The sequence below is a fragment of the Anser brachyrhynchus genome, assembly GCF_964034855.1.
Source record: "Anser brachyrhynchus genome assembly, chromosome: 10".
NCBI classification, from domain to species: Eukaryota; Metazoa; Chordata; class Aves; order Anseriformes; family Anatidae; genus Anser; species Anser brachyrhynchus.
The window spans coordinates 18,501,396-18,523,972 of NC_137705.1; the positions used below are offsets into that span (position 1 = coordinate 18,501,396).

The 22,577-nt window shown below is 36.8% G+C and overlaps 1 protein-coding gene and 1 long non-coding RNA gene across 10 annotated transcripts in view; both read left to right on the forward strand.

Annotated features, from left to right (window-relative positions):
* Positions 1 to 279: 279 nt before the first annotated feature.
* On the forward strand, positions 280 to 8,966 carry LOC308200653. 2 transcript variants are annotated; one of them, XR_013955729.1, is made up of 6 exons: positions 280 to 521; positions 956 to 1,111; positions 2,856 to 2,932; positions 4,877 to 4,976; positions 7,072 to 7,148; positions 7,741 to 8,966. It is a non-coding gene; the product is annotated as an uncharacterized lncRNA (long non-coding RNA). The 2 variants fall into 2 exon arrangements; XR_013955730.1 differs by lacking the exon at positions 956 to 1,111.
* Positions 8,967 to 9,409: 443 nt separating this feature from the next.
* The window catches only part of SLC6A11 (solute carrier family 6 member 11), a 156,204-nt gene continuing 143,036 nt past the window's right edge, over positions 9,410 to 22,577 (forward strand). For 4 of the 8 annotated variants that reach the window (XM_080606741.1, XM_080606742.1, XM_080606740.1 and 1 more), the window contains exons 1-5: positions 9,598 to 10,435; positions 10,898 to 11,128; positions 14,495 to 14,629; positions 14,794 to 14,934; positions 16,453 to 16,543. In XM_080606741.1, coding sequence (XP_080462867.1) covers positions 10,909 to 11,128; positions 14,495 to 14,629; positions 14,794 to 14,934; positions 16,453 to 16,543 — 587 coding nt within the window. In that variant the 5' untranslated portion in view covers positions 9,598 to 10,435; positions 10,898 to 10,908. Of the gene's footprint in view, positions 9,564 to 9,596; positions 10,436 to 10,519; positions 10,541 to 10,897; positions 11,129 to 12,712; positions 12,775 to 14,494; positions 14,630 to 14,793; positions 14,935 to 16,452; positions 16,544 to 22,577 lie in introns of those variants that run through there. The other 4 variants (XM_080606744.1, XM_080606747.1, XM_080606745.1 and 1 more) reach the window with 4 other exon arrangements.

Here is a 22,577-nt window from a genome sequence, read left to right on the forward strand (position 1 = left end):
GTGATAAAGAGCTGTATCATCTTAGCCTCAGCTACTATAATTGCAGTGGTAACTGTTGTTGTTTCTTTTGACTTCAATTTTGCTAACTTTATTTGATATTAGAGTATTTTGAGATTTTTCTGTGAGCTGCTTCTACCCATTTGACTAAGCATTACATTAATCTCAGCTGAGCCTCATCCAAGTGATATGTTTTTTATTGCTTCCAGGTTAGCCTGAGTTAGCATTATGAACTATAATTATAGCAGCATCCAAAACTGCTATCTCTGTCTAACCCTGGAGACCAGTTAAGCTTGACAGAAACTTCAACTGACTTAAAAAGCAACTGTAAATTCCTCTTACAGCCAGTAAAGAGCCCTTAACATCTAGTAATAAATTAGCAATTTGCAAGCATCAGTGTTCTCTATTGTCTTCTTACAAATAATAAAGCTTTGGAAATAACTGTTTCTGAGTAAAAAAAAGTTCCAGATAGCTGCTCAGGAGTATATTGTATCAGCGTAGGCCTCATCTACATCTCACTACAGGTAAGAAGAGAAATGTTTACCCTGTGCCTGGCTGAGGGTCTGGTGTCTTCTATGACTATATAGCGGAGTATAGCAAATGTGATAGAGCAGTAAAATCTACAGTTTGACATTGTGTTGAGTGAAAGCTCTTGTAGTTCTGAAAAAATATATACATTTATTTTATGATATTTAGGTGGAATTGTGGCTGGAATGAAGTCAGTCAGGCTTTTGGCACAAGTAGGAACAGTTAATATGGAGGTCAAATAGCATTTTACTATGGATTACTATAGATTATGCATCTTTCTATCAGTCATTGTTTAAGGTGTCTAAAACCATTTCAAATTGCAAACAGCTAATCAGGTTCCATGCTCTGACACTCATCATCAGAAGAGAAAAGACTACCTTTAAAATTTAGCTCCTGATTTTTTTTTATTTTTATTTTTTTCTCCCAACAGCCATTTGGATTAAGATTTGATTCAAATGAAGTTTATTAAGAATATTAGAACATCCTGAGCTGGAAGGGACCTACAGGGATCATAGAATCCAGCTCCTGGCTCTACACAGGACTCACAGGCCTGCCTAAAAATTAACTACTAGAAAATTCATTTCAGGCAAGTTCAGGGTATGGACAGGTTCTTAAGTGATGCAGTGGTCAAAAAAATAATAAAAAAAATCCAAGTATTTATCTGAAGCATATTCTGTATCTCCTAAATAGTTCAAAGGTTGTGATTATGGACACCTCTGCAGATTAAATTGTTGTGCTCCGCAATATGCAATTTTCTCTTCTTAATTTATTCTCAATAACGGGTGAAGAAGCTGATAACAAAATGCAGAATGATACTCTCAAAAAGAGTTGATACTCTCATAAACAGTATACTTGTAAATTCCAGGGTTAATGAAGACCTATTGTTCACAAATACAACGCATGCTTTTACCCTCTGGTACATATTATTCTACCTGTCTTGACTCCATCAGTAAAGACCTCCTTTTCTCAATGGGACAAGTACAGGATATGACTAGTAAGGAGACCTTAATCAAAACCAGGAAGAACCCTGATAATGCAGTTTAACTAGACTCTTCTAGTCATCAGAAAATGATGACTAAAACAATATTCAGAAAAAGTTGAACTTAACTTTTCTAAATCGATGTCTAGCATTCGTCTTCTTAAAGAATTCTTCCTGAAGAAAACAAAAAATCTTTTTTTCTTCCTTTTCTTGTTTTACAGATATTGGAACTAATTAATTCAGGGCATAGTTTTACTGATGCTTTACAATCCAGGATGAGTTGCAAACTAGCAAGGCATTAGTCCTTTGTGTCAGGTGAAATTACAAATTTTTAACCTTTTTTTTAATATATATATTGCTTATACCAAAGGTCTACTGTTCCCCGACGTCCTCATCTGCAAAGATTTCCTGCATTTAATAAATCAAAATAATTCCATATTTCATTCTAACATTTACCTTGCTACCCTGCCCTAGAAAAGGCCGTAACTATTACAGATAGTAAGGAGAAATGAGCCATTTTTTTCTCATTCTTCCTCCTGTCCTGAAACCAAGAGAATTGTGTCTCAGAATATCAAATGAATCCTTCTCACTGCATGATGTGTTGCCTATAACTTGCCCTGTAAACACTAGGATGTTAAGAAGTTCCAACATAAGCCTTCGGTACAAGTTATACTCAAAATGACTGTGCAAAATTTCTTCTTCTCTCATATATTTACTTTTCCATGGCTCAATACTTCCAGTAGTATAATGCTACACAGAGTCAGACATCTGGGAAATAATTTGTGACAAGCGTTTTAAGATTCTCTTTTCACTGTAGTCAAGCAGTGTAGGATCAGTTTCGGCTTTCTTGTGGATGGGATAGGAATAGAGGATGAGATGGAGCAGGAACTATTAGAAATATTCTGAATCATCTGAATAATATTTTTCATGTCTTTGCTTTAAATCTCATGTTAAAATAACACTCTTATGATTTTAAGTTTCTGGAAAGCTTTCTCCCACTCATGAGAATATGCCCATTTGGCTTTCTTTGCCTGAATCATAACACCCAAATAGATGCTACCCATTTCTGAAAAGGTGCAATAAAAATTTGTAAACATCTGTTGTCCTCCCACCATGCCCATCATTATCAGGCGTCTGAAATCTGTGCCAGCAAAGTAGGAATCTGTACCTACTGTTACACATTCATTCAGATACTCATAGATTTGTCTGGGTAAATGTGATATATGCTTGTTTGCTGTGAAGTTCTTTCATCATTGATTTTCTTTGTTGTCCAGCAGATAAAAAATTATGTATAATCTGGTACTCCTGGCAATGTCTCATTATGCCTTTGTATCTTCATTTGCTTTTCCAGACAATCTTCCTCTTTTAGCTGTAGAAGACAACGTCCACACACCACATCTGTCACATAACTGATAACTGTGCATTTTAGTAAGTAGCTATCACAGAACTTGAATGTTATATATTGTCTTTTAAAACAGTAAGATATTGCTGGGTTTGGGTGTAATGGGGTGAGAGTTTACAACAACTTTTCTTTTCTGGTCTTTGAGCCAAGTTCCGTTTTGACTGAGTCACAGAATATAAATCTACAGGTATTGGCCTGATGTCAGTAACAGCTGATTCTTCACAGCTGTAAGGCAAGTATTTTAGTAAGAGGAGTTTCTTCAGTACTTTACCTTTTTTATGTAATAATACTTAAAAGGAATAATTTTCTGATTAAAAATAAAATGATAAAAAGCAAAGCAGCAAGATGTCTAGGTACTTTTCAGTAATTGTGCATAGAAATGAAATTTAGTTGAAGCATCTGCAGTATCACATCACTTGCTCTGCAGGAATCTCGTTGAAGATAATTAATTGTTAATTAGTTATGTGCCAGCAGACAGCTGAAGAAAGGATTGTTTGCTGAGTTAGTTGGAATTGTCGCACGTAATTTGTGATAGAGCAGTGATAAAGCAACAGTGTCTATATAAATATGTTAGGCCTGCAATAAGAACTTAGCATACAATAATTTCTCTAAAACTCTAGATATTTCAGTACTTAAACACTTAGTGCTAACATGTAAATAAATAGTGAATATTATAGGATGTATTTCATAAGACCTGATCAAAATTTTTCACTCAACTGCTTTGTTTTTCTAACATGCGGCTTTAAACATAAAGATGTTTCCTTTGATATAGGAAACATTTTGAAAATAAGGGACCTCTTTTTTAAAATTTGGAAGAAATTTATTGATGTTACACTTTTTAAAGATAGAAAGTACCAAAAATAAAATGTGATTGAGTTGAATAGAATTTTTGAGGTAACTTGTCATATGTATTTCTTAATATTTTGCATAACAGAGAACAGTAAATTAATTAAGGGTTGACTTGTCTTCTGGAGCCTTTTTCCTATTTCAGATCTGAAACCGAACCAAACAACTCCCTCATTCACATTTTATGACTGCATTTCTTATGTTAACTTGCAGTTGTCCGTTCTGATTTATTTCAAAATAAATCAGCTGGCTACTGACTGGCAGGTTGTGCTATTACTGACTAATAACTACAGCTGGCAGGTTGTGCTAAGTGCTGCTGCCAGCTTTCACTCCGCATTAGTATTGCATAGGTTACTGCTTTTGTGAGGGATGCTTCAGGTGCTTTCCTGAACAATTAAAAGTTCACGTTCAAGATTGAATGTTCGTCCTTTGCTTCTGGGTAGGAAAGTTATATTGATGAGCATATTAAGCTGTTGAATTAAAAGAGGGGAATTTCACTTTCATCAAGAAATATTTCTGTTGCAAGACATGTAGATTTAAATATAAATATGCAGTTATATATGATTGCAAAATATTTATACTTCTCTTTTTATTGACTTTAACTGTTGATAATTTTCATTTGTAAGCTGGAAAATATTTTTTGAATTACTCTTCCTTAGACCCAGTCTAAGGCCTGAAAGCCAAGTTAAACTTTGTGAAATTCTAGGATTAACACGAAGCCTGCCCGGAATGGGCTGTTCATGCAAAAGTAATACAATGGGACCACTACCCATGTGTTGGGAGATGGTGTTTCCTATTGGACTCAGAGTGAACACCTGAGGTGTACAATTGTTAAGTTCCCTGAACTTGGGAAATCCTAACAGTCTGTCCACATAAATATGCAACATACTCTGCACAAAGCAACTCCTTAATCTTATTTTTTTTTTTCTACAGCAATTAAAAATGTCTGGGATAAAGGATTTTGGATGATTGCAGAGAATATGTATGATCTGGATTCAGTTCTGCCTTTATTTTAATACTCATTGAGTACCTGTTATAATACAAATTCTGAAAGCTTAATTTAGTTGAAGATATATCCAGAGATTCTGAGCACCATCTTTCCTCAAAGTTCATTCCTTTTCTAGGTTGTATCATCCCTCAGGAAGCATGAGTTTGCAGTCTTCGTAGAGCTATGCCAAGTTCAGTTTCTGATCTGGAAGAATGAGTGGATGGTTCCTGCTCTTGGTAAGGTACTAGTGGTGTTATGTTTTAAAATATCTAATTCTTCTAAAGTCGCTGTTTGGCATTGCTTTTATTTGGTATCACTTGGTCTCATTAAAATATCATTCCATAGGGATCATCTCTTTCAGTGCTGTCATTTATATGGATAGCTATTTTCTTCTCTGCACACAAACCAGTACCTTTTATTCTTATCTCTGTCTTGTGGACATCTTTGCCTGCAAACACTAGCTGAACTACTGGAGGGTGGTCACTTTGTCAATGTGTAGAAATATATTTCACTTTGACTTAATCAGAAGCACAGTGCCTCAAGGTTTATAGCCAGAGACATGAGGATACTCTTTTCATAAAACTAACTTATTTGCTTACTGTTCTTATTGTGTCTGAAGTAGCAGCAGAAATAAAAAGATGCTTTTGTTGGCTAAGTCATCAGACATGGCTGACACAACATAGAAAGTGTCTGCTCAATTTGAATAGATGAATGCTAACTCTTGGAAGTTGTGTATGAGCCTCACTATTGAAGGTTCCCTCCAAGTGCTGTCTGCCAGTAAAGCTCATATTTAGGAAGCTCAAGGTAATACAAACCACATTAGCAGAAGGAGGTCTACATAAAATGCACTGGGAAGGGTACTTACCTCTGTGAGGCAACATGGGGCACCCACAATGTCTGCCACCTTTTTAGTTAGACATTAGATCACTTTAGTCATATAGTTAAAATAAAAGCAGGAGCTGATTAACTGTCATAAAAGGCTGTCTGGCTGTCTAACAGTTTACACTGGTACTGAGGAATGTTGCAGGGGAGCTGGAGCTAGCTCTTTCACAGCAAAATGTCTCAGAGATGGTCCAAAGATGAAGACACAAGTTAGTGCATCTGTAACGGAAAAGCCCTATTGTGGAAATAATCACCCAATCCTGTGTGGAAGATGTGACGGCCTGAAAGATAAAATGCATGTAACAAAAAGAAAAGATGGATCTCAGACTGACAGCAAGGACAAGAGAAGGCCCTAAAGGGCAACATCAATAGATGAAATAGTGGATTTCACAGTTCTCTTGAACATTAAGTTCAGCATCTGAACCATTGTGAGGCATGGGCAATAAATATGAGAGAGAGGCCTACAGTGATAGCTGTTAAGCCTTTATAAATAGAAGCCCAACAGTCAGTTGTTGCTTAACTTGAAGTTGTAATCTACAACAAATAAATCTTTTTTTTTTCCCTCTTTGCAGAAAACGGATTAGGTACAAACCAGACAGCCTATTGCTGTTTGACTTAAGTCCAGTCCGTAATAGCCTAGCTAAAAGTTCACAAATTGTTTCATGAGCTTAAGCTTTTGATCCAAAATATTGCCAGATCTGTATCACTAATGTAATTCTTATTGCATTTCTTCTCTTTTTTGTAGCTGTTTACCCATGAAGAGCCTAACCTTGTGAAATCTTTACATAAGGCTTGTGCAGATTTTTGCTTACATCAAATCTAAACTGAAACTTAAACCTGGATGGAATTGTTTCCCCCCACCCTTCACAGTTTCAGTTATATTGGCACAGGGTTCTATGTTACTGGAACAACATAGAAACCAACAGAACTACTGTGGTTTAGTAAGAAGCAGAAATGGAGACAAGCCTTTTCATTTTCAAAGCTATATAACATGGCTTTTGATCACATTAAATACTTGCATCGAAGTTCCATTGATCTCACTATTAAAAACTCGACTATATTCCTAGTAGCTTTAATAAGATTTTTTTTATAGTTATTTATTGCCTCATGTATTTGTTTTATTCCAAAAAATGCAAAAATGTAAGGGCACTTATGTGGGCCAAAATATTTTTGTAGCATAGCAGAGACTTCACTCTTGTTCAAATGTATTGCTACAGGAACTGAAGCATCCTACCAAGGATCAAAAGTGCAGGATGAACAAGGCATCCAGATATCCCAGAAAAGTCCAAAGTATAAGGGAAGGAAAACGTGTAATTGTCTCATGCAGTTTTCTTCAATGTGTCTTCTGAATTTTATAGGGGGTGGGCACAGAGGTGGGAATAAAGCAGGAGATAAACATCCATGTGTTGGTATGTCTTAACTCTGTGGGTTTGTGTCTTGAAAATATAGACCAAGGAGAAGTCACAGAACAATATAAATGGACAAACAGACTGAATATGAGTTCTGGATTTAACCAAAGATGCTTGGTATGTATTCCTTGGTGCATCTGTACACTGCCATGTGTTTCAGAACCCTGACAGAATCCTACGGGAACACGGCTTTTTCTTTGTGTTTCTTTTCTCTGTCTTGTCTCAATATATTAATTTCTTGTCTTCATTAATTTTAGTTTATACATCTAAATATAATCAGTCATAGAATGTTTGGGACTTCACAGCACCTTTCTTTGGCTAGCAGAAACATCTGGCTTTTGCTTCCACTGTTTACTTTCTGCATAGAGCTTTAATGGTTTCATTGGGAGTGTGGAGATAAAATCCAAATAAAGCAGAACTTGAATTACTTTGTTAGGTCACATCATTTTAATGTGGGACTCAAGAGGAATGGCCAGGAAATTTACTTCTGGTGAGTGGGTTGGAAGTAACAACAACTTAAAATGCTTCTGCAGATCAGGAATGGAGCAGACAATGCAGAAAAAATCTAGTTGGACATAACTGGATTACTTGAGATGTGTGGTGCAGCTAGGCCTTCTACTAGTTTATTAGTTAATGTTTTAGTATTGGATATTGGCTTTAGGAGGAACAGCCTGCTGAGGTTGGTAACTATCAGTCTCTTGTCTTACAGTACAGCATGTTGCAAGTCTTGGTGTCATCCCAATCACTGCATTCAGCTCTGATTGCATGTCGTGCAGATTTCCCTACAGACTGACAGAAGCAGGAGTAAATTCATGATACTAGGTTAGTGCATGAACTGAGATGTAATCCAAGGATTTATTGTGTTTTCATTGGAATAGAGGAAGCTCTACCAGATTAAAAATAATAATAATAATGGGGGGGGGGGTTAATGAAACTGTTAATTGTTTTAAAATTTGGGAAGTTTTATGTTGCAAACACTGCTTCATTTCAGAAAAGCATTCACAAGACTAGCAATTATTTCCATAAGCCTTTCAATTGGTAGGAGGCTGAATGGGAATCACTGCAAGAATACAGTAGTGAATAAAATACTTGTCACCACATATTTATCATTTCAAATACTAAACAAATCAGCAGTGATCAAACACCTTTTGTATCTGCCAGTCATCATATAGACTGTTCTTTGGAGCAGGCCCCTTCAATTTGATGTCGTTTGTCTGTTTGTATCAGAAAGCTATTCATGTTGTGACTAACTCTACCTGGAATTCTTTCCAGCATCAACAGCGTGACACTGTTCTGACACATTTAGAATAGACAATATGCTAGGCACATAATATACTAGTACAAACTTCTCCATTGACCTGATGATGCAGAATTTATTCTAGGTGTAAATAGAAGACTGGGCCCTCACTTGCATGATGTCATTAGCCAAGTGTTTACTGTCCCTTAGCTTCTATCCATTTTTAGAATTACTCTTAGTAATGAGATGAGAACTCAGTTTTACCTTTGATGTTTGTGTGTCCTGTTGAGCCTGCTCAGCCTGACTGGAATACAGGACAGAAAAAAAAATAATAAAACAAAACAATGCCTGTTTTGGTCCCTGCTGGAAAATAGATGAAGGAGGGAAGAAGGGTAAGAATTGAGTTTGATTTGTACAAAGCCAGGTTGGGGAAAAAATAGATATATTCCATCCTTAGTTAATGGATACCAGCTGCATTAAGAACAAAATAAAAATAATAAATAATTAAAAAAAACACACCCAGCCCCCCCCCCAAAAAAAAAAAAAAAAAAAAATCCAGCTCAGCTAACAATATCTCTGCAGGATAGTTCTTATTCAAAATCAAACAAAAAAGTTGCTAACAACAAGAAAAAAATCATAAATCTGCAGTTTTAGCCATAGTGTTTTACCATAGTTCTACCATTGGTAGTTTTTCATTTCATGATACAGGTTTGACTACTACTCTCCATATGAATATCAACAAAAGAAAGGACCTCATCCTACACCTGTTAGAGGTGTTTGTGTAGGTGACAGAATGTAGAGTGAGGCCCCAACAACCAGTCTTCAGGCATGTATAATTTAAAAGACAAACTCTAAAAACTTTAACCACGGTAGGAGTTTCAATGTGGATATACACTTTGGTCCATATGTAAGTGGGGTATGATCAGGCTCTAACTTCCAAAGTCAGATGAAGCTGATATAAAATCTATCCATGGGCCTTTTTCTGCTGTCTTCAGCAAGCACTGGATGACAGTTTTCCTAGCAGGGTGGGAAGTCTGTGGAATTGAAGGGCAACAGGAGGAGAATTTGCACGGCAGAGCATGCTGCCTCTGGGAGAGCATCCTCCAGAGTGCTTCATTGTAACCTGGGATGTGGGAGACAGTGCTCCCAAGTGCGTCTCCTGGTGCTGCAGAGCAAAATACTGGTGATCGTAGCTGCAATAGAGAGTATGGACCAGAGGGCAGGATTTAAGCTAAAACATGAGCTGGGTCTTGCCGTTTGCTAAGGAGAAGCTGCAGAGATGGATAATGGAAAAGGTATTTTTAAAAAGTTGGGGGGGGGGGAGGGATAAAATGGGGGAAAAAAGGTATCTATTTGAAATATTTAATTCAACCTGACACAAAGGAGTTTGCTTTTTCTTATAGATGCTTCTATTTAACACTTATTCAACTCTAATTTTAAGCAAAGCACTGGTTAGAAATGCCCACGTAGGCTGTTTCTGCATTTTCCCAGTGTAACTCGAAAGCACCCACGTTGTTTCCACACTTTCCAAACGTCCCCCCCACATTTTTTTTATCCCATTTTTGTCCCGCCTTTCCCTCCTCCCCAGCTGGATCGATCAGCTGGGGGTCAGGGGTCGGCGGGTCCCCTTTCCACTTGCCGCAACTGAGAAAAAAGAAGCAAAGGCGAAGCCCCCCCGGGGGGCCGGGCCGGGGGGCAGCAGGTGCGCCCGGGCCGCCCGGGGAGGGGCTGGGGATGCTCGGGCGGTGATGCTGGGAGGAGGAGGAGGAGGAGGGAGAAGAGAAAGAGAAGGGGGGAGCTGGTGGGACAGCCTGAGGTGGGCGGAGGGGGGAGGCGGGTGTTATACCATCGCTCCGGGGAAGGCTGAGCATTTGCAAATTCCGGCTGCGGAGCGCGGGCAGCGGGGAACATCCTCTCGCCGCCGGCCGGCCGGGCGGCAGCCGCAGCGCAGGACGAGGCTTCCCGGTCCCTCGCTCGCCGAACGCTGCCCGCGTTATCCCCGCCTCCCCCTGCCCGCCTCTGCCGCTAGGTGCTGGCGGCCGCCGTGCCCCGTGCCTCCCGTGCGACCGAGCGGAGAGCGGCAGCCCGCGGAGGTCCACTGGGAGCAGAGCACTCGGCTAGAGAGCTTGTCCCTCTCCCAGCCGCGCAGGCATAAGCAGAGCCCTGGGTGAGTAGACCGGGAGTTCCCCTACTTCTCCAGGCAGGCCAGAGCCGTTCAGGCCCCCTTCTCCACATCCCTTTCTTCCTCTGTTCTCATTTGTGTGCCTGGAAGGTGCAGTAGATTCTTGTCCTCTGCGAGATTAGTCAAGCAGGGATCCCTGCTTGGGGAGGGATTTTCAAAATGTTTCACTGCTCAGCCCTTAAAACAGTGTCCTACTCCTAGCTGTCAGTGTCAACTCAGAAACCTTGTTCCCTTTTCCTCATGCATAAGCTTTCTCTCTCTTGCTTTCTTTTTCATTTTCCCTTTTTTACAATTTTCCTAGCCTTACAGAATTGCCTCCTTCACTTTCACCTGTAAATGTAGACAATAAGCATTTTGAAGCTAATGAAGGTAAGGGTCTTCTTAGTCGTTGAATGTTGTTAACAAGTGACTTAAAACATCTGTATGTTTTTCTTTTTTCTCCCATAGGCTGAACAGTCATGACAGCTGAAAAGACTATTCCTATAATTAATGGCAAGCCAGAAGATGTTTTAGACCCAGAAGCCTCAAGTACCAGCCTTGTCCACAGCAATGATAAGAAAGTTCATGAAAGAGGCCACTGGAACAATAAGGTTGAATTTGTGCTTTCTGTGGCAGGGGAGATTATTGGGTTGGGAAATGTATGGAGATTCCCATATCTTTGCTACAAGAATGGAGGAGGTAAGATGGCATCATATGTTGATTTACAGCTCACCGTAAACACCTAGGGAATAAACTCTTAAGGATGTTTCAGAGTGATTCCTTGCACTAGTAAGAGAGATGTATTCAGGATTCAGCGTATGTGTGGGTAGGGAACTATTAAGCGTATGAGAACCAAGAAAAAATGGTGATGTTTCCCTTCTCCCCAAATATTGTCAAGTTCTTTTTTTTTTTTTTTAAGTAGAAAACTTGCATATTTTCCTGTATTTCTTATTGCAGAAGTAACCAGTTAAAACAGAATGCTGTGTTTTCTTCTACATGTGAATTTAGACTCAAGCATGCTTACCTAAGTCTGACATAGAAAAGAAAGTAGCAGTTTCATTTTCAAAACGGTATAGTTTGGAGAGGATGAATATTATTTCAGAGAATTCTACTACAAGGATTTTTTTTTTACTTTTTGGTCGTAAGAAAATTCCTTTAAGTCAACTGTATTTCTTCTAGCCACTACTTCCCAAATCAGTACCGTAGGTTAAAGGAAGATATAAAACTGTCTGTCTCTCAACGAAGAGAGCAGGCTCTATAAAATTTTGAACAAGACAGTAAAGTCTGTTCTTTTCTCTTTCAAATAACAAAGGTATAATATATAGAGTGTCTTGGTTACAGTTAGGTATCGGCTACGTAAGATACGTAACAATTAAGAATAGTCATATCAATGACTTGAGTAGAAATGAGGAAAGAAAAACAAAAATTAAGGTTAGAGTTCTGTGAACTGGATTCAACATTCTCCCACTTAAGGTCTGAATCAGTGCTAGTGTAAGCATATATCCTGGGAGAAAAATAATATGTTCTGTGGCTGATTTATGCAAAGTTCTTTTCTTCAACAGGTTTGCTAATAGAGCTGTGCCGAATTTCCTTCCCTTGTCCCTTAGGTATAACACACTATAATTATGTTTTGGCTTAGTGAAAAAGTTGTTGCTTAAGTATCTTAATTTATCACTACTGCATCCCTTAAGAATAGAATTAGTGTGTGTGATTTGATTGGTCGTGTCCTGGCACCATGGGAAATTTACCATTGACTTCAGTTTTCTTTAGTGTTGTCTTGGTCTTTGATCTTTGGCTATCACCTGTATTTTTTTGTAACTCTTTAATATGCCATACTGGAATTAGACCAGAATTGGGCTTGTTTTACGCAAAATTGTTTCAACAATGCTGAAAATTACTTAGTATATAATATATGAAAACAATGGTGAGATATGAGCTAGTTATGAAATAACTTGCTAGGTACAGAACAAATCCAGAAGCAGTAGTAGGCAACTTTGAGGTCTGAGCTTTCTCTGGTATGTGCTCTAAACCATAACGGGCAGCATAGGCGTGAGCTTCTATAACTTTAATTTGTTCTTAGGGACACTTGATGTTCTTTTTAGGAAAATTAATTCATTTTAATGTTTTGAATTAGGTATTTCTTAGAGTCTGATCTGTTTGCAGGCAGTGAAACCTGATGTCCTTTGATTTTTCCTGATGTTATATCTATTGTAAAGGAGTTGGAGAAAGAGAATGAAAGTCAATACATTAAATTTCAACAAGTTTTCCTGTTAAACTCATTAGGTTTGTGCACGAGTGGGCCAAGCTGGATTTTGCACTGGACAGCAGTTCTCAAATTATGGCTTGTAAGGATTTTTTTTTTAAAACCACTTGTACAGCGAATCACATAGAGAAACCATGTTTTTAGATGCACAGATAACGTTCTTTGAAGTTTACATGTTTTGTCTGAGATACAGCTGAGATTCGACTATATGCAAATTGTCTGGCTGAGCTAAGAGATTACTCATGAAGACATCTCTATTGATGTGCTGGGTCTGAAGAAAATACCTGCAAGACAAAGCTGGTGTATTTAGTTGTGTCAGCTTTGTCATTGAAGTGACTAAAGCATTACTATTGTTACAGGTTGTGGGTGTATTTTGTTGTTGTTGTTTTGTCTTTTTTTTTTTTTTAATGTTCATATACAGGATACCTATTTGTCTTGCAGTTGTAGAAATTTTCCTGAAGTATATTCAGAAACATTTTGTTCATAGTTTAGTTTCTGATAGGGGTTTAGTATTACAGAGGTAGCTAATAAGGTGTTATTCATTAATGATCAAATCAATCTTTAGGACTCCCATTGAGAGGGAAATGTTGCTATTGCTAGTACTCTGAAGAACTGGTCAACGTATGCAACAATGTAAAATATGTCTTGCTAGGAAAAACTTCTGTGCAATACTTCACAGTGCTGCTCTGTTAGGTTAAACCAGTAAATCTTCGTTTATCAGTGTAAGTAAAAATGGCAGAAACGCTTATTTTATGATTTCTCCTTAATATGTGTTTTCTTCTTTCCTTGTTTCAGTCTTAGGCAGTTAGTAGCTTGCTATCCACCTCATTCTTTGACTGAGGAAAAAATCTAAGTAGCTGGGGAATGAGGAAAAAAATATTTTGGCCTTATATTTAATGGATTCTCTATGTATTGGAAAGACTGTATTTCATTCCTTGTTATTTAGGCTCAGCTCTAAATGGAATATGTAAAATCCACATTATTAGAAAGTGACATTATGCCTAACATGGATCTTCTGTCACTTCTTTGATTCTGCATACTTCAGTCATGTTCTTTAGCTGCCATACCTAATAACATTATTAATCATGAAACAACACAATACTTCTAATGCTTCTGCTATGTGTTAATAAGAGAATGGTGTTTTGTTATATATAGCTCTTCAGCACTGAATTGTACTGCTCTTTATCCTTGCTGAACTTTACTGTCAACATGTAATGAAAAGGTTGATGGTCAATTTCTAGCTGATAACGCCAAGTCCAGCTTTCTTCCTGTGTGTGAGTAGTTCTAAGGTTTATTTCAAAATTCCCTTCGTACGATTCTCACCATCAGGTTTATCTAAATAACCTGTGCAGTACTTCTTGGATTTCACTTTCATAATGCTCCTTCATTCCTGCTTTCCTGAGAAGAGCAAGGAAGAGAAGAGAAATAGGGTAGACTGATTCGATGATGATCAGAGTGGGATGGTGTGGTTGAGCAAGAATTCGGTCTTTCCTGTGCTTGAGAGAAAGATTAGCAGAATATAGCCTATACTGAGAAATTTTGTTATGGTTTTCAGGGGGAGGGAGGGGGATGGGGGTGGGTTTTTGTCTGTATGTGGTTTTTCTTTTTTTTTTTTTTTTTTTTCCTCCATGATAGTGACCTAACTTTAGTGCTACGAATAAACACTTTCTGCACTTTTAGCACAACACCTGACAATTGGCTAACAGGTGATCCTTCCTTTATTAAGTAAACAAACTTCTCACTGAACTGTCAATAAAGTATGTGTTCATTATAACCAATACCACCTCAATGTTTGCTTGTAGGTGCTTTCCTCATCCCATATGTGGTTTTCTTTATTTGCTGTGGAATACCAGTTTTTTTCTTGGAGACAGCCTTGGGACAGTTTACTAGTGAAGGAGGCATTACCTGCTGGAGGAAAGTTTGTCCTTTGTTTGAAGGTAACAAACTTTTCTGTGTTCTACTGCAAAAGAATGCATTAAGTTTTAAGTAAAGTCAAAATATATATATATATATCAAAATTGAAGTTAGGGTATACTTAAAGTATTTGCTTTTAAATTATCCAAAAAGTAAAAGTTTTCTATTCTCTCTCCCTCCCCTCCAGGCATTGGATATGCTACCCAAGTTATAGAGGCACATCTAAATGTATACTACATCATCATTTTAGCATGGGCTATATTCTATCTGTTTAACTGCTTTACTACAGAGCTTCCTTGGGCTACGTGTGGGCATGAATGGAATACAGGTAAGACCTCAGTAGAGATCATTGCTGAACAAATCAATTATTTCCAACTAGTTGATAAATTAAAATGTTGGGAACAGAACTATTGTGGTAGAAAACTCTCTGCAAATGGATCAGTCACGTTACACTACTTACATCATGATAAATGAATCCTGGAGTGAAAACTTACTGATTTATTGTATAAGCATTGTATAATAAGTGTGTGTGTGTATGTGTGTGTGTATATATATATATTAAGTATACATATAAGTATAACGTATAATATGTTATTGTATAAGCATTTGTTCCTGTGGAATATAATGTCAGATAGGAAAAGAAGGCTTTGTTTTTTGTTAGTTTTGTAAAATATTCTGGCTAGATCCCAGGATTCTCATTTGCAATCATATCTATTCTCCCTGAATACAGTGAGTGAATTCAACTGAAGAGCTGATGACAGGTTACAATCTTGCTCTTTCACTGTGTGAAATCAGGAGTTTAAATGGAGAATAAAGTATTAAAGAGCTGTGGATTTGCTCTTTTTAATACCAAATGTTAAGGAATAATGTACTTAAAGCTACTTCTGATAACTTAGTCAAATAATCCTTAATGCATGCAAAGTAACCTCTTGCATCAAAGAGGATAATACACATATTCATAAGGCTTTTCAGTATAGGGTCTGCATCTGTCCTTTCACTGATACGTTTACTGATAATGCTCTACTTTTTATTGTGCACAACAAATGTTTATGGGTGGGAATACATACTAATGCCATTATTTATAGGCTCCTAAAGTTTTTACTTTTATCTTTATATTAGTCTGATTTCAAATCACATATCAATTATACATTCATAGCTTTTATTAACTGGACATTATCATGGTCTTTGAGCAAACCTAAAAGTCTCTGAAATCTGTTGCATTTTATGTTATGTTAAGGAACTAGCTCATCACCCAACAGATGTGGAAGGCTTCAGTATAATTTTTGGCATCCCTGCAAAGGAGCTTAGCCAACATTGATCAAATAACAAGTGTCACTTCAATAATGCTGAGCTGTTTTGATCTTCTTTTTCTGTATTAGAGATGATAAGTCAAAGAGTGACTTTGCACTTGTCATGTTAAGGCAAAGTGGAAGCTTGTTGCTGGCAGTTTCATAAGCCAATCGTTGTCATTGGCCATTGAACCACTGGCTGGAGTAGTAGTGTGTTGTGCTTCTCAATCAGTTACTTCAGTTTCTCAAGGCTTCTTTCTCTTGCCTCAGGTGTTTTGTTTTATTGGTCTTTACCATTGCAACCATGCATTTGGAGAGTGTTACAGGAGAATGTAACATATTGCATGGATATTTTTCTAGCACAGGCCTATGATCTTGTGATCAAAATATGCTGTTGCAGAAGTAGTAGCTGACGCATTTTAGAGCACCTAGAAATCCTTTTAACCACATGGTGCAAATGTGTTATAGAATGGTGGCTTTACAAGATGCACAAGAAAAAATGTACATGTACATTTACATGTCAATATAGCAAACACTTTTTTGTTGTTCTCTTACAGAAAACTGTGTGGAATTTCAAAAACTTAATATGAGCAACTGCAGTCAAGTCTCTTTACAAAATGCCACTTCTCCAGTGATGGAATTTTGGGAGTAAGTGCACATAAACTTCATGCTTGATCTGACTGTTCATTATCTTCCAATATTTTGGTTGCTTACAGGTACCTTAAGATACCTTATAAGCTTATAGCACTTAGTGATATGAGTTCAGCTAGAAATTTTCTCATACAGTCAAAGAGAGTCAAGGTGAGAGGTTTAACTCTTTTTAGAAGATACAAGGAAAGGAATTCCATATTCTGAAAGAACACAGAACAAAGTGTGCCACTTGCTTGGGAGCTTGGCTCCTGCTGCTGGAGGAAAGAGCCTCAAACTCATACTAATGAGGCAGAGGTGAAAGAAAGGATGATTTTATTTTTTTTTTTCTTCAGGATGTTTCCTCTCTTTCAACAGTTGCATCTTCATCCTTGTTTGAGCTAGAGAATATTATGTCTTCTCTATCTTATTTTTGAATTGACTGTGTAAGTGTTAGTTATTTAGCTGTAATAATAACAGGAGACCTTAACTCTCTTGTCTCTGATTCTTGTTTCTAGTTAGAGTAATAGAAGATAATTATCTCTTGACAAAATATGGACTGCTATTGTGATGACACATTTTTTCTTATTATAAATATTTAATTAGTGCATGTGTAGTTGCATACTTGTTCCTTGCAAGGCTCAGTGTGTGTTAAGACAGTCACAGAAATGGAATGCTACTTTTAATATGAAGTCACCTCACAATTCAAAGGAACACGTTACAAAATCCTAGGTTACTAAATATTCTTGAGGCCCATTGTAATTTACTAATTTTATTAACAAGGTAGAAACTTATTCTGAGGCTATATGCTTAGTGTTTTTTTTGTTGTTCATTTTTTTCCAGAACTGTAATAGCTACACTTTGACAGGGTTATAAATTACGACTATCCTACAAAGGAGAACTCTACACTGATGTCATTTTCTTGAATGTTAGCATATGCTATTGTCTTTGTTTCTGAATCTCTTAGCCTTGCTACCTCAGTTTTCTTAGTCTTTGTGGGTGGTAGTTGTTGGTTCAGTAAATAATGCTATTATATATACATTAACACACATATAAGGCAGTTATAATGCTGTATACAGATTTGATTATACATTAATAATAACAAATATCTCCAGTTAATTGTATTTTTTTTCTCTGATAAAATTCCAATAATCTGAACACCTAGTTTGTTAAATCAAAATATACCTACTCTACCCACTTCCCAGATAATGTTTCAGAACAAAGAAGAATTTTAGGTTGCCTCTTCTATTGTTACAGATTCATCATTTTAACACAAACATATTATGTCTCTTTGGGATAACTAAAACTAAGATTTTTTTTTTTAATATATAGTTAGAGTAAATGAAAAAAGTATTTTCTCCAGTACTAGCCTTATTTACTCACTGTGTTTATTTGCTTATTCAACAATATTCAAAATTTAGTAACTGATGGTAACTCCAGCTGTCTAGGGAAGCAGGCAATACTCAGCTGATTTATATGGAGAGTAGAAGTGAAGTTTTATATTTCTAGTTTGTTGAAGGTTTATTTTGTTGTTTTGTTTTGTGTGTGTGTGGTATTTTTTTTAGTTCTTTTTTTGGGGGGGATTGTCTAATTTACCATGTCAGTGTCATTTTGAACCACATATGTACAAATTCTAAGCATGTCCTCTCTCAAAATTCTCTAAAAATGAAGCTAAACAAGATTCTATAGCTAAAACTGGGTTCTACCTATAGTGAGTTTTGAATCCTTCAAATTGTGGATGTAAGCTGATTTAAGCTGAATTAGGAATGAATTATGAAACTAGAAACTAGAAAACTAGAAAAGGTAATCAGATTTAGGGTTGTTTTTTGTAATTTCTTTTCTGGTCTTACGTATGCATATAAATACACACTCCAAAATCTTTAAAGTCATCAAAAAAAAACAACAACAGAAACCCATCACCTTTTGTTATTTGATTTTTATTTATTTTTTGATCTGTGGACAAGGTTTTTATAATACTAACAGTTTACTGGCCAAACCAGTTTAAGATATTAAACTTCTCCACTTTCTGTGTCCAAGCAAAACTGATGCATGAATTTTCAGCCTTGAAAAATGAATATCTTGTCTTGCTGAGAATGATTTTTGCCTTGCTAACATTTTTGTACAATTATGCATGGCTTCAAAATTTAGAATAGATACAACCAACTAGTTTAGAAGTGGAAGAACAAACTTTGTCAAATACCGGGACTAGTTTTTGCATTAAAATGAGTGCTCAGAATGAACAGAAGATTATAGTTATATATTTTATACATATCAGACATGCATGGTAGAGCTCTGTACAAATGTACAGTGCAGATCTGAGAGTAGTTAATACACAGTAAATGTATTACCAGACTACTTAATATTTACAGCAAGTCATCTTTTGATAAATGTTACCAGAAATGTTATTTCAGTCAGCCAGAAGTCTTGTTCACATGATGTTGCTTTACCACTTTATAAATGCTAGTGTTAGAAATCATAACTTTATTGAAAGACTCTGAAAGAAATAGTGAAAGGAAAGTTGATGAGCTAGACTGGACAGAGCTGATGTGAGCTACTATTTTCAGAACTTGTGTAGATAGTGTGTGAGAATCTTCGCTGCTGGAATAACCAATCAGAGGACTGAATTAATTTGCATAATAACCAGGTTCCTTACGATTAATTAAATTGATGCCTGTGAAGAGAAGGCAGAGGTACTAATTTTCTTCTGAACAACACCACCATTCAAAACCGACTTTATATTTTGCTCTCTGTATGGTCAAGTCTGCAACTGAAACTCTTCAAAGTGATAGCCACAGTAAATCTAATTCTTTGTGGAAAGAGCCAGCTGGAGTAAAAAGTTTTTTGGTCTATTAGCATCTACGTTTGAGATTCACTATGAACTAGAGTAGTGATTGTTGTGAGTAGTAATCCAATTTGCTTACTGTATTTGATCCAATTTTGAGCTGAATAGTTCATTTGTTAACTGTCAGGCTGATCTTAAATTTTTTCCTTTGCTCATACCACCTTACCACAGTCTTCTAGGGTATTCATAATATCTTCGTATTTTTTAACTTAAAAACAAACACAAAGCAAAAAACCCCAAACCTAAACAACAATATAAACCCTTTACAATTGGAGAGAATTCACTATTTACAGAAATGCGAGTGCTCTGAATCTGAGTTAATAATGGTGAGGGATATATAGGTTTCTATGTATTACAAAGCAGACTAGACTGGCATTCTGTAAATGCCATCAGAGGTTAGTAGCAGTGGCACATGTTGGATTTGTGTGTGCGTAAATGAATACACAAGTCCCAAAATGAATGTCTTTACTTCTGACTTAGAAAAGGAGTCGTCTTTTTTTTTTTTTTCTCCTTCCTTTAACTAGTATTATTATATATCTATCATCTAGGCTAGAAGGCTCAGGCCTTTTTTATCTCTGACTGGAAGCAAATCCAAATCCTTAGGTGGTTTGAGGATTGCAGATAAATGCTTCAGCCTCTCTGCTGACATTTCTAGCTTTTACTGCTTCTGTGGCTTTGGCTGTGGCTTTGGCTATTCCTAAAACTATTGCTGGAGTCGAACAGTAATTTGCCCAAGTGCAGTGAAGACTAAGAAAATACTCTGCAGTACTATGAAGCTTTTGTAGCATGCTGACTAATAATTGGCCTTCCTCAGGTCTGTACGGACTACATTGTTTCCTTGCTACCCTAATAGGTATAGGCTCATTTCCTCTTAGAATTTGACATTTTCTACCAGCTTTGAGGACAGGGTCACACAGAAGATGAAAGCCTCTTTATTGTCTTGGATGGATTGTTTATTAAAACAAAAACAGACTCTAGAGATAAGTAGGTCCTAGGTACTTTTTTCCCCTTGGTACATTCAAAAGCCTCTAATTATGAATACAAAGATTGTGAAAATTAAAATATTATTGTGAGTTTGTAATTAATAACTACTTATATGTAGCTACACACGCAAAATGGCCTGAGCCTGCTGAAGTAACAGCAGGCAAAGTCTAGTGGCTTGGACCCATTTTACTTGTTTTCCTGCTTAGTTAAAAATGTCTTTTCCTGTTAATGATTGTTTTAAGATTTCATTTGAGTTATCTGACTTGTCACTGACCACAGATGTCAATGTTGACAACTCTGAGAAAAATCAGGAGCTTAAAGAGGACTTCTAAACTTCCTTAAAAAGTTATAGTATTAAGTTTCACATTCCATCTGCATATACGTTTTTCAAAGGTAAGCAGCTGAATTGATCAAAATTCACTTTTTGTACTTCAAGTTCTATGATGCTGTGTTACAGAGACAAACAGGCAAGAGTCTGAAAACTTCATTTCATAGTGGTGCCCAGCATTCAGAGACTGTCCAGTTAATTACTGCTCGTTTTGTTGTTCTTATCCTAAAGGGTTAGCCTGATAAAGCTTTTTTTTTTAAAGTTAATTTCAAGGTATGTCACATTCAATTTTTATTGTTCAAACTTTAAAATAGGTGCAGTAATAATAGAGGTGTTGATCTTTTTTGATATGTTAAAGCAGTCCCATGAAAGAGAGCTGTAGCCGTGGATGAGGTTATCTTTGTAGCTGGGAAAACAGAGAAGAGAAAATCTACATTGTAATGTGTGATTTGCTAGGTGAGGAAACTAGCAGGTATAGGGGACAGGAACCATATCTGTGTGCTCTTTTGGCTGTTACTCTGGTCTGTCACCATGGACGGGAATTTGAGGTTTCTTGTGCCTGGGAAGGGAGCTGGACAAACAGAGGACCCATGGTTTTGTGGTTGATTCCACCTCAATAGTTTGTTATTGGCTGTATAACAACTTAGTCCTCTGCTGAAGAAGGTCTAGTTGTTGGCCTGTCATCCTCTGAAGGGAGTGACATATCCTTAGCATTTCCAAGTAAAGCCTAGTGAGAAAAAAAAAAAACAACATTTTTTTTTGTTTAGGGAAAAGAAAAGGGGCTGTTCTCAGCAAAAAGGAAAAGGCACAAACCCTTTCCTTGCAAAGTCAGAGAGTTTTTCCTGTTTCATTCAGACTGCAAATGACTGCAAGAGTCACATTGTGGTTAATCCCCACTGTCCTATGAAAAGTCATTAGCAAGTTGGGCCTGATTCTGCAGTGCTCAGTACCCAGAGACCTTCAGCACCTCTCAGAACTAGGCCCTTTGTGCATGTCTTGTAGAAGAACATTGAGCTGTGCCAGACTTGCTTGTTTCGGTTCAGTTCACAAGAGACTGTGTGAAAACAGTGCTTTGTTTGGATTCACATGAGCTCTTCATCTGGTTTTACCTCAGAACCACAGATTTTTGCCTGGTTTCAGTTCAAAGAAGGAAATGGGATATGTCTCAAAATGCTAAGCCGAGGGTAAATGTTAGCCTAAATCAGGCAGATGAAATTTCTCCCCCAAGTTTTTATCTTGAATATTTTACATAACTTTTCTACTGTGCAGAAAAAATGGCATCAAAAGTTAGAGTCGTGCACTTGAGTATTAGGAAATGCTCAAAGTGAGGTTGTGCAAGTTTAAGTTGATGTCTTTAGTGAATATGATCATCTGTAGTTGAAGAACTGCACTTTTTTTTTTTTTGGTAGAACTGCTTTGTTCTGGCTAGAGGATGGATAGAGAGCAAACACCATGCTGACATTGAATATTTTGTTGTTCTTTATGTTCCTTTTCCAATGTTTTGGATTCTCATTATTATTATATTTCTCCTTTCCGTACAAAGATATTAATTTAATCAAGGCTTTCTAGAGTGCTTATGGTATCAATGACTTTGCAATCATAGATCTTGATTACTTTCGTGTTCATTTACCTTCACAAAATCCATGTAAGGCAAAATTCTTCCCATTTTACAGAAGGGGATCTGAGCTACAGAGAGTAAAAGTGCTAAGTGTGAGAGGCCCGATTTTTTTTCATATTTTTTAGTGTTAGGTTGTGCTGATTTATTTCAGTTAAGAAACAAAGAAATGTATGTTTCTGCACTCTCCAAAGATAAAGACTTTAAAAAATTACTTAAACGAATACACTTGCTACAACTTTTGAAACAAATAATTGCTCTTTGGCTTTAAACAAAACTTTTTTTT